The 17,627-nt window shown below is 40.4% G+C and overlaps 2 protein-coding genes across 4 annotated transcripts; both read right to left on the bottom strand.

Annotated features, from left to right (window-relative positions):
• Nucleotides 1–1,979: 1,979 nt before the first annotated feature.
• On the bottom strand, nt 1,980–11,997 carry usf3 (upstream transcription factor family member 3). 2 transcript variants are annotated; one of them, XM_079806663.1, is made up of 7 exons: nt 11,896–11,997; nt 11,140–11,223; nt 10,970–11,034; nt 10,438–10,469; nt 10,237–10,319; nt 10,037–10,133; nt 1,980–9,839 (listed from the first exon to the last, which is right to left on the bottom strand). In XM_079806663.1, the coding sequence occupies exons 3-7, from the start codon at nt 11,014–11,016 to the stop codon at nt 2,959–2,961; spliced, it is 7,140 nt and encodes a 2,379-aa protein (XP_079662789.1). In that variant the 5' UTR covers nt 11,017–11,034; nt 11,140–11,223; nt 11,896–11,997; the 3' UTR covers nt 1,980–2,958. The 2 variants fall into 2 exon arrangements, with proteins under 2 accessions (XP_079662789.1, XP_079662790.1); XM_079806664.1 differs by having other exon boundaries at nt 10,970–11,063; nt 11,896–11,980.
• Nucleotides 11,998–12,307: 310 nt separating this feature from the next.
• Nucleotides 12,308–17,627, bottom strand: naa50 (N-alpha-acetyltransferase 50, NatE catalytic subunit). Of its 2 annotated transcripts, none has more exons than XM_079806621.1 (5): nt 17,210–17,627; nt 14,955–15,091; nt 14,317–14,436; nt 14,018–14,084; nt 12,308–13,869 (listed from the first exon to the last, which is right to left on the bottom strand). In XM_079806621.1, the coding sequence occupies exons 1-5, from the start codon at nt 17,215–17,217 to the stop codon at nt 13,692–13,694; spliced, it is 510 nt and encodes a 169-aa protein (XP_079662747.1). In that variant the 5' UTR covers nt 17,218–17,627; the 3' UTR covers nt 12,308–13,691. The 2 variants fall into 2 exon arrangements, with proteins under 2 accessions (XP_079662747.1, XP_079662748.1); XM_079806622.1 differs by having other exon boundaries at nt 12,311–13,869; nt 14,955–15,088.

Here is a 17,627-nt window from a genome sequence, read left to right as displayed (position 1 = left end):
TACAAATATAAAAAAATATAAATTTAATCTAAATCTAAACTAAGCGAAGTTCACTTAAAACAAATTAAATGATCTGCCACTTGACAAAAATACATAGTAAGAAAAGCATTCTTTGCAGTGGAGGAACATTCATTCATTGCTTATATTTTCATTATGAGGACACTGTCAAAGTGACAAAAATGGCATGTCCTTTTATACAGGATCCTGACGTTCACTTGATAAACCTCTAGAAGTAACCTAATAATTTGAATTTCCTTTAGGATTTCCAGTAGTTGGACGCATTGATGACACTCATATTCCCATCATCACACTTTCTGAAAACGGATTACTGTATGGAATGGAAGGATGCTGCCAGATGGTAGTACGAGATATATGCCGTAACTACCACCACAGCTGACCAATTTTTTGGGTCACATTTATTTCCTACAAAAACTCCATTCTTTTTCCTGTTGGATGTTAATATTCTTCCTCCATCTCCTCTTCATCTGTCAGTGGTGCTGGTGTTTGGCTGGCCTGAGTAGAAGTAAAATATTAATGTCATTACCCTCATTAATAAATGTAACAGGTGGGATTAGAGAACATTTCATTCTGTGAAAAGAGCATAGACCCTTTTCACATTTCTGGGTTTCTGAAGCTGAAGTCGTCATAGTTGGGTTAACTCGTATAGCTGTGAATGAGAGAATACATTAAATATATTTTTTTGTGTCCCCATTTGCTCAAATAGCAAAAGAAAAACTCCAAAATAGTGATTTCACAACTTTCAAAAAGAGGGAAAAAATGGAATGAGATTGATGATGGAAGTGAAAAGAGAGAAATATATTATTTTTCACCATCACTTCCATAGACGCGTTATTAGAAACACCCTCACAACAGCGGTCACTTGTTTTTTTGTAATTTGATGCAAAAGTAATATAATACAAAGTATTAGTATTATAAATGTACATACATAAAAAATAAAAATGAAAATACAAAAAACGTTGCAGGATTTACGATATTGATGACCATTAAGACGCGTCATCACAGTCTGTGAAAAGGGTCTATGTGGGAAAAGCTGCTGCACATTGGACACTGAATAATATTTAATTAATATGTCAAATGTTTGTAAAGTCATTAAACCTACACCCATGAACATTTCATGCTTAAAGCTTTACCTGATTGAATGATGTTTTTATTTTTCATGTTTAGCTGCTGCCACATACTTTTTTTGCCTTTTGGATACCATGGAAATTAAACTTAATTAAAATAATTAAGAATTAAACTTACATATTGACCCGGAAGTATGCAAACATCTTTTTGTTGGGTGCTGTTGCCATGGTGAATCATAATTTCTGAGCTCCATTGATCGTGGCTTTTCATAGTTGGAGTGCATGTGCTTAACTCAGAGTCAGTCTACTCAGAGTTGATTGAACTACCTCAATTCAGCTGTTCTGAAACCCAAAACTCAGAGTTTCCAATCTCAGAGTTAGTCAACTCAGAGTTCAGGTTTAAACTCAGAGTTGGTTGAACCTCCTTATTGAAACGGGCCCCAGCTCATGAAAAATGGGGGCAAAAACAAAAACGCTTATAATTTTGTTCAGTGTATGTAGCTCGTTCCTAAATATCAAAGGCTAGTCCAAAAAATAGAAAGGCATGTAATGTCTGAACTGCATTAGATATTAAAACTATAAGTAACACTTTACAATAAGGTCTAATTTATTAACATTACTTAATGTATTAATTAACAATGAGCAGTACATTTGTTGTAGTGTTTATTAATCTTTGTTAGTTAGTTAATTAAAAATAGTTGTTCATTGTTTGTTCAAGTTAGTTTACAGTGCATTAACTTATGTTAAGAAATACTTTTGAATAATGAATTAGTAAATGTTTAGATTAACATTAATAAATACTGTAAAAGTATTTTTCATTAGTTCACGTTAACGAAAGTAGTTGATATCTATGATTAACTTTTCATCACTTTTTTTTTTTTTTTTTTTAAATCAGCTGGTCTCAAGGTCAGGCACCTTTCAAATTCACAGAAGTAGAATAACTAGAAGCATTTATTTCATCATAATAACAATGCATAAAGTAGCTTAAGTGTCCAGTGCCTTTTTGGAGCCACAGTATATAGTTAAAGAAACTGATTCTTTTGATGTTAACGGTGCAGAAATATCTTAATCTATTTTGTTTTAGTGAATTTTAAGCATTTGCTAGCATTTAAAAGCAGCAGTTTAGATCTAACTGACACAAAGGAATATTTATTTGAGCCTAAAATCAAAGGTAATGACAAAATCTTTGAAATGCACTGACATCTGGTGGATTTACCATGCTAAAACAAGAGGGAAAAAAATACCTCCAAATCAATGACAATCACAAAAGTCAGTCAGAAAAAAAACATCTCAATTTCTTAGATTAGATAGAAACTTTAATAGCTTTTCCTTTTTACAAATATCTACAGACCACACATCCATTTTCATAAATAAGCAAAAATTCTTCTGGAATGATATTCTGCAGGAGAATTATTTTTAAGAAGGAAAAATATTTATAAACATTTGAAAAACAACTGATACTTTACAAAACAGCTCAGATATACCTACTGTTGCATTAAATGCAAAATTATAAACTTTTTTTGCTGTAACATTTTATTATTGTTGCTACAGAGTAAAAACTATTAAACAACAGGAACTGTTCTTAAGAGAAATAAAGACAAGTTATACATCATGTAGAACCATGACAGCCCAAACTATCAGCAAAAAAACCCAAGCAAAGGAAACCTACCAAAGTCTAACCGACATAATGCAACATTTTACTTTCCTCCCATAGTTCCAGAGTGATCCTGACTTGGGACCTGAGAACATTCCACACTTTATTTTTCTTTTGAATAAAAAGCCTTAACACCATGTCCATCCCGTGCAAAATCTACGCCAATGTCACGGTTAATACAATTCTCAGAAATACTCAAAATGTTTCATTTTTGTAATCTTAAACAGCAGAGGTCCCATCATGTCCCAGGATATGACTGATGTTGTGAGCTGGACGATTAGATTGTTTATTTGAGTCTGAGGAAGTTGTGTTGGCAAGAGACAATAAAGGTGACATTGGCATAGAGGAGCCATCCGGAGGCATTGCTGTGGCAATTTCAGGGAACAAAGAGGTCAGGTTGAAGTTGGATAAATGAGGTGTGATGCCTGAAGAGTTTGCAATTGGCATTGGCATATCTGTCAGAAGCGGGAAGCTGGCCTGTGCAAAGCCCACAGGTCGAGGGGGAGAAAGAATAGAACCGAAGCGATTGTTCAGTGGTGCACCGCCACTCTTGTCAGTGCTTGGACTTGTAAACATCTGGTTAGGGAAATACTGTAAAGGAATATCACTTGGAAGGCTAGGATGAGCTGCAGGGGAATATGAGGGGTAAAAGGAAGGCAGAGTGTTCTGAGGTTCCACAGGAAGGAGGGCTGGGGTACGAGAGGAACTGGGCTGCGAGACCGGTGGGATGAAGGATGCGTTGGCATTAATGGGAGGTGGTGGATTCATTCCTCCTTCAGCAATGAAAGGAAAGCCAAAGTTCTGGGTGAGATCGGACACAGCACAGCGATCAGACACCAAATTGTTGTCACTGCTGACCTGTGCACCATCAGCCATGAAACGCACAATGCTACTTCGTCTAGCTTCACTTCCTGTTTGTGAACGGCCAAGTATCACTCCTCCACCTGATGGAAGAGGTAAAGAGCTTTCTGGTTCAAAGGGATTTCCAGGTCTCAAGTTGCCTGACCGCGGTCGATCTCCTGGTCGAATCTTTGTGTTATGTGGATCTGGTCCAATATGATGGGGTCGTTGACTAACAGAGAGTGACCTGGTTGAGCCTTGAGTGCGTCCTGTGTCTGAACTGCTGTGTGGTGTTGGGGGATGGGGTGGCCCTGTTCTCACAGGTGGACCATGCAAATTTGCACTGATCTGAGAAATATGGCCTTTGTTGCTGTCCCCTAGACGTAGGGGAGCAGCTTTCTGCGCAGGGTGCAAATTAGGACTAGAAGATTTAGCTTGAAGTTCTCCAGCAGAGGTCCCGGGAACACAGTTGTATTCTATACTCACTGGGGTACAGCCCTGGGCTGCCCTTTGGTGCCCATTTTGTTCAGGAATATGAGGTGCCAAAAGACTTTGCATAAAGCTCTGGTGACATCCCTCCTGTTCTCTTGTCAATCCTGCTCCAATGTGCACGCCTTGCGCAACAGGATGCGGACTTGAATATGTCCCACGAGAACGCACATCCCCTGGAGGCCCTGCACCCATTCTGAATCCTGTTTGCTGCTGAGGACCTCTCTGGATTTGAGGTACAGACTTACTGGACATGTCACCACTTCGAGACACTTGCACTTCGAAGTTGCTTAGCTGATGCCCACTAACCAAAGCCTTGAAAGGTCCACAATCTGGCATTCTTTGGGTGTCTGTGGTATTAGAATGGTCAGGCGGTAGCCTGCTCTGAGAATTATGAGCAATGTTACCTTTACCACGTGATGAGTCTACATAGCCTCGCAAGTCCGACTGGTCCTGTGCATTGTTTCGAGGTGCTTGCAGGTGCACACCCATACGTTGTTCACCAGTAGCAGGAGTCTTCCCTATCAGAGCTTCTGCAGAGTAACTAGAGAGACGGTGGCGATCCTGACGTGATGAAGTGCAAGCAAGATCTGAGGAACGAGAAACAGAATTGCTAGCCTGAGAGGTCAACTGCTGCTCCATTGAACGAGATCCCATTAGTCTTTGCATAGCCCCATGATCCTGTCCAGGTGGACGCTCCGGCTGACCCAAATGATTGTTTTGATGTACCCTCTGACCTGCCTGTTGAGCCTCACAGTTTTTGTCCTGTCTAGCCCCAAAGTGCTGCTGCTGAATCTGCTGCTGGAGATGCTGATGACGTGAATGCGAATTCTGCGGTGGCATCTGCTGCTGTTGTTGGTGTGACTGTTGCTGCTGTTGAATCTGTTGTGCTTTTTGCTGCTGTTGTTGTGATTGCTGCTGTTGATGGTGCTGCTGTTGTTGATGCTGCTGGGATTGTTGTGGATGCTGCTGTTGCTGTTGTTGTTGGTGTTGTTGTTGTTGAGGAGGCTGTTGTTGCTGATGCTGCACTCCACTCTTTTCCAAATGATGTTGCTTCTGCAAACCAACATTTGGTCCTGTCTGCCCCCCACGCACCACACCTCTCTTTTTTTGCACATGCTGGTCTTGTAGCAAGTTCCTCTGATGAATGCCGTGGATCTGAGATTCAGTTTGCGTTAAGTGATGCTGAAGCTGGTAAAGGTGTCTTTGTTCTTGCTGTTGTTGATGTTTGAGGTAGGGGTTTCCACCCAAATTCTGCCCAGACTGTGGAGCATTATGTTGTATGTGTCCTTGCTGCAGGTGCACCACACTTGGCTGAGTTTGTTCATGTGTTGGCACCTGAACAGAGCAGTGTCCTTCAGTAGGGCGGAGCACAGTGCTCATGAATGTATTACCAGAAAACAAAGCCCCAACACCATCAGAGTGATTCCTTGGCATAACTGCAGAAGTACTTGAGGGCATCTGATTAACCATCATTTGCACGTGATCTGTAGCCTTAATGTCTACTCTTGAAACATTCCCTGCTGGGCACGGTTTTGATCGCTTATTTGGAATTATAAGGTCATCTTGGGCAGACCTTTTTGGCATATCCTTCTGATGACGGTCAACCATTCCAACACCAATTTGGGTTCGCATCAGGACATTCTTTAAAGGCGCATATTCATTAGACTGAGCAGGGCCAGAACAGGTTGGGGGAACTTGTGAGGAAGACTGAGACACCATTACGGCAGGCACTCCTGACGAGGGAGCGGAGACCTGCTGTGCAAGATTGGGCGATCCTGGATAAGGTTGGTTGGAGCTTGGTCTGATGAGGTTATTAACATTAAGGCTGGTAACAGAACTAGGCTGAGACTGTGAGTAAGCTATGCTCTGAGGAAGTCTGATGCCAGTAGTGCTACTGGCTAAAGGCTCACCTGGAGGAACTCGGGTAGAGACCTGAGATGAAGGTTTTGACATGGGTAAATCAGCCTGCTTTGTCAGTTTCACCAGCTGGTCAGTCATACTCTCCTTGTTAGAAGGAGTTGGCTGCATTTTTGGAAGGTCCCACCCTGTGGCAGCAGTACTTGTTGGGTTGTCAACACTGCATCCAGCAGCCCTCTTGCCTGGGCTGTCCTGTTCAAATATGGCTCTTGCAGCCATTGCTAATATTTCTGCCTGCTCGGAAGTAAAGGAGAATGCACCAAATGCACTTGAAGATGCACTGATGTTGTGGCCTGCTGGAAGCAATGATGCAACAGAAAACCCTCTCCCGCCTGAACCTCCTGCCATAGGTGAATCGGTCTGTCTAATAGTTCCCAGTGGAGGCTCAAAAGAATCATTTTCCAATGTACATACTTGTTGTGGAGGAACTGTTTCTTTCTGAGCAAAAGCAGCTACTTCTGTCACACTCTTTTCTGTGGCACCAGCAGACTGTCCATCCTTGCCAGGTTGTGTGTTCATATTTGATTCAGGCAGTTTGAAGTCTGTACAATTCCCTTGGTTATTGGTTGCCATTGATAAATTCATTGAGGATGGTCGTTTTAGGGACTTGAAAGGGTCTGAAATCCTGGAAGTATCTGGTTGAGTTGACATCGAGGTGTCTGAGCTAGGAGTTGATGTTGAGGGCACACTAAATGATGCCTGAATTTGAGGAGAGTTGGTCAACTCTTCTCTTCTAGCAAACTTATCTTGTGTTTGTGAAATGGCCCGACTCGGCATGATGGAAACCATTGGCCCACTCTCTGCTGAATTAGCAATGATGCCCAACGGTCGACTTAGTGTGGATATATGACTTGGTACTGGGGGCGAATTAACAGATTTAACTTTTGAATTTTGGATGGAGGTTACAGTGGTCAGCGGAGTAGAACTCTCTGTAAAACTGGGTCTTGATTCTGTTAATCTGCCTTCGTTACTGGTGCAAACATTATTGCTACTCGCCTTGTTCTGACCAGTAGTTCCATTACAAAATGTAACACTGCATGAAGAGTTAACATGAACTTCTGATGATGCAACTGACAAAGTTACAACAGTATCCACAGAGCTACACTGTGACGAGAGACCAGCACTAACCGCTGAACAATTATGCTGGGGGCCAAAATCTGGAGTAAAGATTTCTTTACTCAACCTGCCACAATTTGTAGAAACAACCACGTTACCCTGAGTGGAACTTACTGAACTGACACTGCTAACGGTTTCATTGTTATGCAAGCTGACATCATCCATAGATTTTGCTTTAGTCTTTGAAATTTCTCCACCAGCCAATGGGGACTTGACAATGGATCCATTATCTGAAGCCGTGACAGAACTCTCTGCTGATTTTTGACTGGAGGAACTGACACTAATGATTGCAGGACTACTGCATGTGGAAATAACACTATTGGAGGCAGGTGTACTCTGCGTATTAACTTCATGACTAACTGTATCTTTATTTAAAGAATTTACAGAATTAACACCCGTTGCTTCAGTTGATAACTCAGAACAAGTATCAACTGCAACAAGAGCCTTACTCTTGACAGCAATTCTACGCAAACCTCGCCCAGGTTTAGGTTCCTTTCGTTTAACCAGTCTGGTTCTCCTGACTGAGTTTTGTCTGGTTTGATTTCCAGAGGTCCCACAACCTTTCTTTGGCAGAATTTTGACTGCACTGCCAGCAGCAGTTGATGGTACAGGAACAGAGGAGGAAAGAACATTTTCAGTAGGAGTGCTGACTTCTGAACCACACGTTGGAAGAGGTTGCACAGTACTGAGGGAAGATGGAGTAATGGTGTATATCTGCACATTGCTTTGACTCGAGACCTTTGAAATGCTCTGACTAAGACTAGTTAAAGCACCTAAACAATTCATGGCAACATTTGCGGTGGGTTCCTCACAGGTGGGCTGAAGGATCTGAGTTACACTTTGTCCAGACTGAGAGTCTCCCTTATCTGGTGACGTTGCAGGCTGCAAAACATACACTTGTCCATTCACAGTGATAGTCTGAGGTGCTTGTGCTTGTGCTTGCAATTGGGTTGAAGGACGTGGAAGAATATGTACCAACTGCTTTGTCCCAGCGGCCTGCATGCTAGCTGTACAGGTAGGGTTCGAAGTGGTTGTTTGACTGGATAAAGCTGGGGTTGCAGCTGACACAATGGCAGTGTGATGACTCTGTGGTGCAGGTGTCAATGTAGGTGCCTGAATTATGACAATGTGCTGGCAGGGTGTCTGACTAGTGACATCTTCTCTGAGAACTTGTGGTGCTGAACATGAACTTCCCTGTTGCAGAATAACAACGTGTGAGTTACTTGGAGGAGAGGATGTCACAGCAACTGGTGTTTCATCAGAATTCACCTGCAATAACTGCATTGTCTGTAACACTGGCAGTGCGGCAGCTTGTGGTTGAGGCACAAGGGCAGGCTGAGTTGGTGGATTTATGATTGGTTGAGCTTGAGGCACCACACTGAGATGCAGTTGAGGCACAACGGCAGACTGGGCTTGGGGCACCACTGTCGGTAGGGAATGAGGCTGGCATGGCAGAGCAGTTTGAACTGGAGTTTTAGGTTGTAGGGTGGGGTTGCAGGTGGTCATTAGAGCGGAGCTGAGTTGAGGTTTTGGTAATAATGCAGGTTGCACCCGAACAGATGATTGTGGATGGGTCAACTGTGCTGTCTGTGTTTCAACAGATGGCTGATGGACCACTACAGCTTGGGATACAATGGCTGGCACCGATAAAATTGAGGACTGTTGGGCTATGGCTGTCTGAGGGCATGGTACAACTGCTGAATATATCTGAGGAGGTCTTGGCCCAGATGGCTGAACAGGAACGCATGTTGATGTTGGGGCTTGCAGTTGAACAGGAGCCTGTGGTTGCAAATGGATAGAAGTGGGTTCCTCAAGGAGTTTTGTCCCCACTGAACATACAGAAAGTTGCTGAGGGTTATGTGAAAAGCTGGCACCATCTGTGATGAGTGCCTGGGAGACAGGTTGCACTGTATTTCCCGTAAGTTGTAGTGTTGTCCATGTAGTCTGTGTGCTACTAGTTGGACTGGTTCTAAGAAGGGTAGAGCTTGCTGGTAATATAGTGCTAACAGATTGGATTTCAGAATTCTGTGAGAGCAGGGTGGAGGCTGCAGCAACAGGAACCACCGAGTTACTGATCACAACTTGAGGCAGAGAAGATATGTTTAGCATATGCTGAAGTCTGAGAGGCGTTGCCGGACAGGTAGCAGTAGTGAGACTGGGGGTTGGGTTATCTGGTTGAAGTTGTGGAGGGAGCGGGGTGCTGACAGCAGACTGGGGACATAAACCTTGAACTGTAATATAATTCATAGGAGGGTTTAATGGAGTCGTAGGTGCCAGAGGAGAATATTGTTCCACGACTGTAAGACATGGCTTGGATACAGCAGGAATAAGAGTTGCTACAGGTATGTGGGAAGATGCAGAGGTGACTACAACTTTGTTGACTGGTGCTCCATTCAGAATACCAACAGTCTGGCCCGTGCCTAATGTAATATCACATGATGGTTGGACTGATACAGCATTTGCCGGTTGTTTATCAAGATGAGCAACTGAATTTTGTGGAATAGAGATTTTGCTTGTGGGACAGGAGTTGTTGCCATTGGAGTAGACGATTATTCCCTTTGACATCAAGTGCGTTGGCGTGACTTTGGCTACTTTTGCACAGCGCTGCTTCCCTTTCCAGTGTATAGTGGGGTCATCGAGGAAATTGATGCCATTAGCTTTGAGGAGCTCAATATAATGAGCGCTTTCCTTGCGTAGGTCCTCCAGCTGGAGCCGTAAGCGCTTTATCTCCTCTGCTGTAGAAACATATTTAACATAGATGTCAAAATGAATGACCGCACATAAGCCTACAAAGAATGCATTGGCAGAAAATTAATTCAATACTTATATCTGAATAAAACTAATGTCCCATAAGGTGCAAGTAAAATATTAATGTATCATATGTAAATGCACGCGATATTCAATTAGATTTTGTAATGAGATCCCGGCTCACCTTTGACTTTGTCTCCTCCATTGAGCAGCATTTCATCATTTTGTTTCTTTAGATCAGTGATGTAACGAAAAGCCTCCGCCAGAATCATATTTTTACTCTATAAGGAAAAGCAAAATATTACAGCCTAAGAACTCTGTAGGAACAACAAAACACCGCTTTTAAAACTGTGCTTAGTTTATACTTTTATTACACATGTTTACCTGTTTCAAGGCCTGAGAGCAAGGCAAAAGCTCTCCAATCCGATTTATACCAGAATTGATTTTCTCTTTACGATGTCTTTCCACTAATGTGTAAAGGAAATAAAGAATAGCATACAAAAATATTACTTATGAAATATTTATTACATATTAAAATAAAAACTGTTACACTCATACTTTGTTTTTACCATAATACATTCTCACCTGCATTATGAATCTCCTTGTTTTTCTTCCGCCTAACATTTCATAGAAAATAATAAATTGGTCATAAGAAATTCATCTCATAAGAAATAACGCATTACACAAAGTTTATGAAATAACAAATATGTATAATTAAATCTGAGTATATTAAACATAAAATGGTAATACTTTCCTATAAGGGTAAATTTTTTAATGCACTAGGTATCACGAACTAACAATAAACAGAATAATTTATTCCAGTATTTATTAATCTAGTTTAAATTTAATGTATAAATGTGTTAACTGTTCATTCGTTATGCATTTACTACATTCAATTTATACAGCAATAATATTAATCTAGAATAAGGAATGTTATAAAGTATTGTTCATGGTTACCTATTGCATTAATTGATCTTAAAATATAGAACCTTATTGTAAAGTGTCACCTATAAAACAAACATAGCCCAAAAATGATACATTTAACGACAGAACAATTGGGTTCAGTCAGAACTTCTATGACTTTCAATATACTCTTTAAGCAGGAATTGATCAGTACCGTGGTGGTTTTGTGTTACTTGTTTGATTCTGTACTATCTCCGGCATCCTGGCACACTGTACAGCCTGTTAATACCAAAACACATTAACAAAATCTTATTTGAAAAAAATGTAACTCATGCTATGATATGTAAGGGGATATGATGTGGTTGGAGACAAATGCAATATTACCTTTCAGCACTAAGCATGCAGCTATCAATGAAGAGCTCAACAATGAAGACCATAGATCCAGGCACCCCTGTACTCCATGAAAAACTGAAGTAAAGAATAGGAAAAATATTTTTTTAAATACTAAATTATGACATAACTTTACACCAACCACTATTACATTATTGTAAGGCATTGTCATTGAACTTCTTGTTCTCTATATAATGTACAGTTTCACTGACACTTCTGAAAGGTTAGTCGCATTAAGATTAAATTAAATGGACATTGTATTTACTTGCAAGTCATCAAAGCAGTAAGGAGGAATCTGACTCATGTCAGAGGTAAGCAATACAGACATCATCTACAGATTGTAGCCAGCTGATCTTGTGTATTAAATCTCAAATGCAATGTAAATACAGTAAAAGTAAGCCCGTTTGACTCGCCTGTCACCACTAGCATGTGAAGCTCTTTAACACTTGGCTAACAGACTTAGCTTGTTAGCTTTGAAACCTATACAATCTGTATTGAGCTCTGGGCCTGAATAACTAAAATAAACAGACACAGACTGATGAAAATATAGCTGGCTGTACACACATCACGGTGCAACTCTTCTAAGTGTCTCCTTTTGTATGCCCTTAAGGCACAATGATGGCTTGAGTGGTTAACTGGCAGTGAGCTAACACGACAGCTAACACATCACCATGGTTTTCGTTTACTAAATTCATCACTAATCTCTTTAACACATCATGTCAGCAGTTCTGTCACATGTCAAGGACCTACCGATTGCTTGTTCATTCTTTGAGCTGACGATAACCCCGTCAAAACTTTGTTAATCCTGAACAATTTACTCCATCTCTGACCTAGCATAAAACTGGCAGTCACAAAACAGTGAGGCGGGTTTTCCGTTTCGTCCAATCACAGTGTAGACGAATGAGCTTGTATCCAATCAGATCACGAGTCCGTGCTGAAGGGGCGTTGTTGTTGATGAGGTCATCTGAAAACGCACACAACGCAGGAGACGTGAATGTTTGTTGTCCCAGTCTTGTGGACTTTATAACCATGTAAAAGAAAAGAAACAAGTAAAGCTTAAGAAATATTCTAAAAATAAAAAAGTATTTTTTAAATTAAACACTGCATACCGAATAACATTAATGGTATATCCAGTTGTCCACAAAAATAATGAAAAACGAAAAATAATGCAAATAGTATTTTTTTTATTTAGAGGTTTAAAAGTCATACAATATAGAGCTCCAGAAAAAGATAAAATTTTCCAAAGAAAGGAGGAACAAAAACATGCTTTTACTACAATGAAGAGGGCATGTCTCCCTTGGCATGCACTGAGTCAAGGCTTTTCCTGGGATCTGGTTCCGCAAGTCCTATACAATAACTTGTAGAACTAACCATTTACACCCCCACATTGTATATGGGAAATAGGTGGTGGTCAGTGAACATCACTGAAATGTAACTGTTGCATTGTGGGAGGATTTATTTCTGCTGCGTTAACAAGTGAGAAGTTAGAATTCAAATTTAGAAACAGTCAGTCAGGTAATGGGTGGGGGAGAAGGAAACTTCTTTCACATAAAAAACAAAACAAAAACTAACTCTAACTTAAGTCCTGGTGGACTAAAAATGATTAGAGAACCACATCCACCATAAACAACGCAACGGCAAAGGCCCATAAAAAGCCAAATCTTGCTATCTGAAGCCTTAACATCTCACCAGCAACATTACTGCAAACCCCAGAAAAAGCCCAGACTCAATCCACAAATTAAAAAAAAAGAAAGAAAAAAGATGGGCATATTAAATAATGGGCTGAAAAAACAAAACATTCACAAACAAGTGGAGTTTACTCCTCTTAACCTCCCCCATACTAAAACAGTTGTACCACTCTCTTGTTCGAGGGGGCTCTATGCTCCATTTCCTCACTGGGTTAGCCTCAACACAGACTGATGCGGCTGACATCACAAGGAGACATTGCATCGCATGCAACCCTCCGACATTGCATATTGCCTGTATGGTGAAACAGGAGGTCTCAGCTACCAGCAGATTCCCTTGCCGCGTGTGTCCGAGGGCTCAGATGGAGGGGTGATGGAGTTCTGCGGATTCCAAGTGCCCCTAAGATGCTTCAAACAATCACTCCAAGGTTGCCAGCTGGGGTGTATCGAGTCATATTTTAAAAAGACTTTACCTCTTTTGTTCTATTGTTTTGTCCAAGCAAAGCGATGTCCCCTTACCTTAAACAAATCTAAAAAAAAAAAAAAATGCAAACAGTATGCTTTGAAAAAAACCTTCACCATGTCAGATCAATAAGAAGTCAGCAGCTTTTTGGAGCACTTATGGATTCTGCTTGAAAACCTCCATGTAATTTCAACTCTCTAAACGATGAGCAAAAAAAAAAAAAAAAAAAAAAACAGAGGGGGGGACTAAAGTTTTTGCACAATAAATGCAGCAAATACGTCATTGATTTTTTTTTTCTGTCTAAAATGTCCTCTGAAGAAAGTGGTGAGTGTGTCAACCCTGGGGCATCTGTTACAGTTCCATTTGGGGAAGAAACCAATCTGGTGTCGCTTCGACCCCTAGTCGGCTTTCTGCAGCTCTCCTGCTGGGGGCGCACATGGGCTGCGCAGGCTTTTCTGAAGAACGTGGGCATCTGCTGGCTCTATCCTCTTGTAATAGTTCTTTTTTGTCTCAATGATCTCAAAGCCAAATTTCTGGTAGAAGTCAATTGCAGACTCATTGCTGATCTGCACGTGACTGTGAAGACATGAAAGAGAAACCGAAACCATGTTACTTTAGCATGTGGAAGACTCAAGTACTCAAGAATCAACATTAAACATTATATGAATGAGACACAGATGGATGTTTCACAACAAATAAAGCACAAGACCGTCTTCAGACTCACAGGTAAATGTTGTCAAAAGTGCCATCCTTCTCACAAATGTTCAACACATGGTTCAGCATTTTTGTTCCTTCAAACAGACATGGCAAGATAAATATCAGTGGCTGGAAAATGTGCAAATAACAAAATTTAAACATCACTTCTCTAGCGGTTTACACAAGTCTTCATGGCAGGCATTGGGCAAAGAAAATAATCTGATTATGCAACCATGCATTCAATCCCAGGGAATCTGACCCCTGAATGCCCTTTGAAATAAATGAGGACACACAAGCAACTAAAAACGGCCAGAAAACTAATCTTACCTATGCCAAGTCTGCGGTAAGGTGCTAGACAACCCAGTGTCATGATGTAAAGTCGCTTCTGGTTCTGAGAGTGATCCACTCTACAGCACACGGCACCAACTGCGATGTCGTTGAAATACGCTGGAAAAGATTTAAATGGTTAGTTATACTACAGTTTAAAAGTTTGAATCAATAAGGTTTTAGAAATTAATTATTTAATTTAGCAAGGATAAACTGAAGACATTAATAAATGTTACAAAAATTCATAGAAATTCTGTTCTTTTGATTTGAACTTTCTATTCATCATTGAATCCTGAAAAAGTGTCACGGATTCCACAAATATATATTAAGGTGTACAGCTGTTTCTTGAGCAGCAAATCATCCTATTAGAATGATTTCTGAAGGATCATGTGACACTGAAGACTGGAGTAATGATGCTGAAAATTCAGTATTCAAATAGAAAAGAGTTTTCAAATTGTCATAATACATCACAATAATAACGTTTTAATGAAATGCAATTAAATAATTACAGCCTTGTTGAGCAGCAGAATCTTCTTCCAAAAACATAAATAAAATTAAAAAAGCATCATAAACTTTAGAATGGTAGTTTACATATGACAAAGGCGTCATTATGAAGTCCCAGAAGCTTTGTTTCTTACCTAGCTTGGCGAGCTCTCCTACTTCAAGAACATCTTTGTAGAACTTGTCATTGTAGCTGACAGGGAAGATCACTTGGTTCAGACGCTTCAACTGTTTAATGTTGTGGGGTGTAACGTCCCCCAACTCGATCCGGCTACTAGAACAAAAGCAGAATGGTCAACTAGCTGTACACCAAAAAAAAAAGAAGAAGAAGCTCCACCTGTCTACATTTCAGGAGCCTACCGTCTCTACAAATGTTTGTATTATAGCTTTACCATTAGGAATGCACAAAATAGTTGATGTATGCACATACAAATAGAAGCTATTTATGTATATATTATTTTCCTTATTATTACAGTACATTAAGATTGTCATTTCTGTCATGTAACGATCACTTAAATTTAAAACACACACACACACATATATATATATATTATCCGTGCAGACATATTGGATTTGGCACATCCAATCCACCTAACCTGCATGTCTTTGGACTGTTCAGGGGAAACCACCCGGAAGAAACCCACGCTGACATGGGGAGAACATGCAAACTCCGCACAGAAAGCACGAACCGGGGACCTTCTTGCTGTATGGCGACAGTGCTACCCACTTAGCCACCAACAATTTAAACCACCAATAATAGTGTTAAATGTGATCAACAAATCTCAAAATACCTTATGCATTTTTCATACTCTATCATGATGTGATGGCTAAAGCAACGGATTTGTTTTTAGTATTTAATTTTAAGCAAAGAAAAGAAAAAAGAATAGAATAACTTCCTGAATAAGGGTGCAGCAGAGTCTGAATTGCTTTCACATTCATGCAAATTGTTCCAGTCTAACTGAACTGAGATCACCTCCTTCAGGTTGTCTCAGGTTCACTCCCAGGTTCACATGACAGCGGTTTTGAACTAAACTGCCAGTGTAAAAGCACCCTAAGTATCAGTGTACCCATTTAATTATTATAATTTTTTTTATAAATTGGTGCCATCCAAACAAAATGTATTGGGTCAATGTATGATCACAGTAAACCAGCAGTGCGTAAAGCAGGTATTTATAGGAGGGCAGCATGCTGAAGCACAACACCAACACAACAGCTGCTGGTCACATGCTTACCGCTGCCACTTGAACAACCACTATGAAGTGACAGGAGAAAAACATGGACACTAAATACACGGACACTAAATATGTAACCATGTTTTTCTCCTTTCACCTCATACTGGTGGATGACCATTACGATCACATAAAACCTTGTGATTCTCAAAAATCACATCAAATTGCACCAGTTTCAGATACGTTTGAATGAAGATAAAGTCTCCAATTTTGACGTAAAAGCAAGAATGACAGTTCATACAAACTACTATCAAACCGCCCCAACCTTGTCTCCCTAAATATACAAATTTTGGGGTGTTTCTCTAATCAAACACACCTGATTCTCATCAGCTCCATAGCAGAGACCTGTAATGGGTGTGTCATTTTTGTGTGCACTGTTGGAGGCCTTCCAAGAACAGGGTTGGGTACCACTGTGTTGAAGATGAGCATTTAAAAATTGAAATATGACACTTAAGATGAAAGGTATTTAGAGAGAATTAGAAAGATTTTTCTTTATACATGATCAAAGCATAATCACTTAATTGATTATATATTATACTTTATATTTATTACAATCATTTCATCCACTAAACTTCAAGTAACAACCTCCATTAAGTGTCTTAAACCCCTTTAAACTTGGTCTGTCAGTTTCAAAGAGGATATGCTATGCGGCTAAGCTCACTCCATCACGTGTGTCACATCTCAAATTTGACATCAAAATATTCACATATATGAAAAAATCAACATGACAGCAACAAGCTTTAATGTCAAAATAACGGCTTCGGGATCCATGAGGGGTCATTTCAGAGGAATATAAGCGTGGCTGGCTAACCAAGATAGCAACTTCAAGACTGACTCAACATTTTCGAATTTAGATTCGACACACGATCCAGTTTGGCACGGATTTAACTCGTGCCATTTGTGCTGGCATTTGGTTTAATCTGACGCTAGATTATATAAGGGATTTTTGAGGCGTTTTCGGACAACTGGTGAAAAAAGGTAAGGCAATGACTAAAGACTGGGTGTGAAAATGCGGCGCAAATGTTTCTCGTCCACATTAAGCGCGCACAGAGCTAGCAGCTAGCATTAGACCAACTCCACTGCCCCCCTACTGGAAAAAAGAGAGAATAGAGAGGGGAAAACTTTACTTGAAATGAATAGACTCTTCTTGGTTGTTTACTCACCCTTTCATGTTGAAGAAAACACGTTTGTTGTAAGGGATACAGGGGCAGTTGGCGGTATTTGGCAGTCTAAAGGGGAATTTGGGCAGAGTTTGGGATGTGATCCCCTCCACATGTATGCTGCTAGCACACTAGCTAAGCAGTCCGCATTTGCCTCTGTGCTGTGGCCGAAGGTTGCCAGATCTTTTCGATTAAATCCCCGCTAATAACTTAAGTCAGGACGAGAAACAAATTAAAATATTTTATAGTTGTTTTGAAATACTGCTAATTTACTATAACAGTTAATGTAATTTAGATAGATATGAGAACACATTTAATCCATGGACATCCATTTACAATCTCACATCAGTCGAAAACAAAGGATTTGGCAACGCTAGTTCTGGGAGGCTGCTGCTGTCAACCTTCACCACTGACAACAAGC

The sequence above is a fragment of the Gobio gobio genome (assembly GCF_949357685.1).
Source record: "Gobio gobio genome assembly, chromosome: 23".
In the NCBI taxonomy this organism is placed as follows: domain Eukaryota; kingdom Metazoa; phylum Chordata; class Actinopteri; order Cypriniformes; family Gobionidae; genus Gobio; species Gobio gobio.
The sequence above is the reverse complement of the archived record's forward strand: the minus strand, read 5'-3'. Positions and strand labels throughout refer to the sequence as shown.

Excerpts from the sequence above, each read along its gene's own strand:
- usf3 (XM_079806663.1), bottom strand. The coding sequence starts at position 11,016 with ATGCCGGAGATAGTACAGAATCAAACAAGTAACACAAAACCACCACG. Across the intron at positions 10,134-10,236 it reads GCTCTCAGGCCTTGAAACAG|AGTAAAAATATGATTCTGGC; the intron begins GTAAACATGTGT and ends TTTTCCTTATAG. Across the intron at positions 9,840-10,036 it reads TGGAGGAGACAAAGTCAAAG|CAGAGGAGATAAAGCGCTTA; the intron begins GTGAGCCGGGAT and ends ATGTTTCTACAG.
- naa50 (XM_079806621.1), bottom strand. Across the intron at positions 14,085-14,316 it reads TTACCGCAGACTTGGCATAG|GAACAAAAATGCTGAACCAT; the intron begins GTAAGATTAGTT and ends GTCTGTTTGAAG. Across the intron at positions 13,870-14,017 it reads ACTTTTGACAACATTTACCT|TCACGTGCAGATCAGCAATG; the intron begins GTGAGTCTGAAG and ends ATGTCTTCACAG.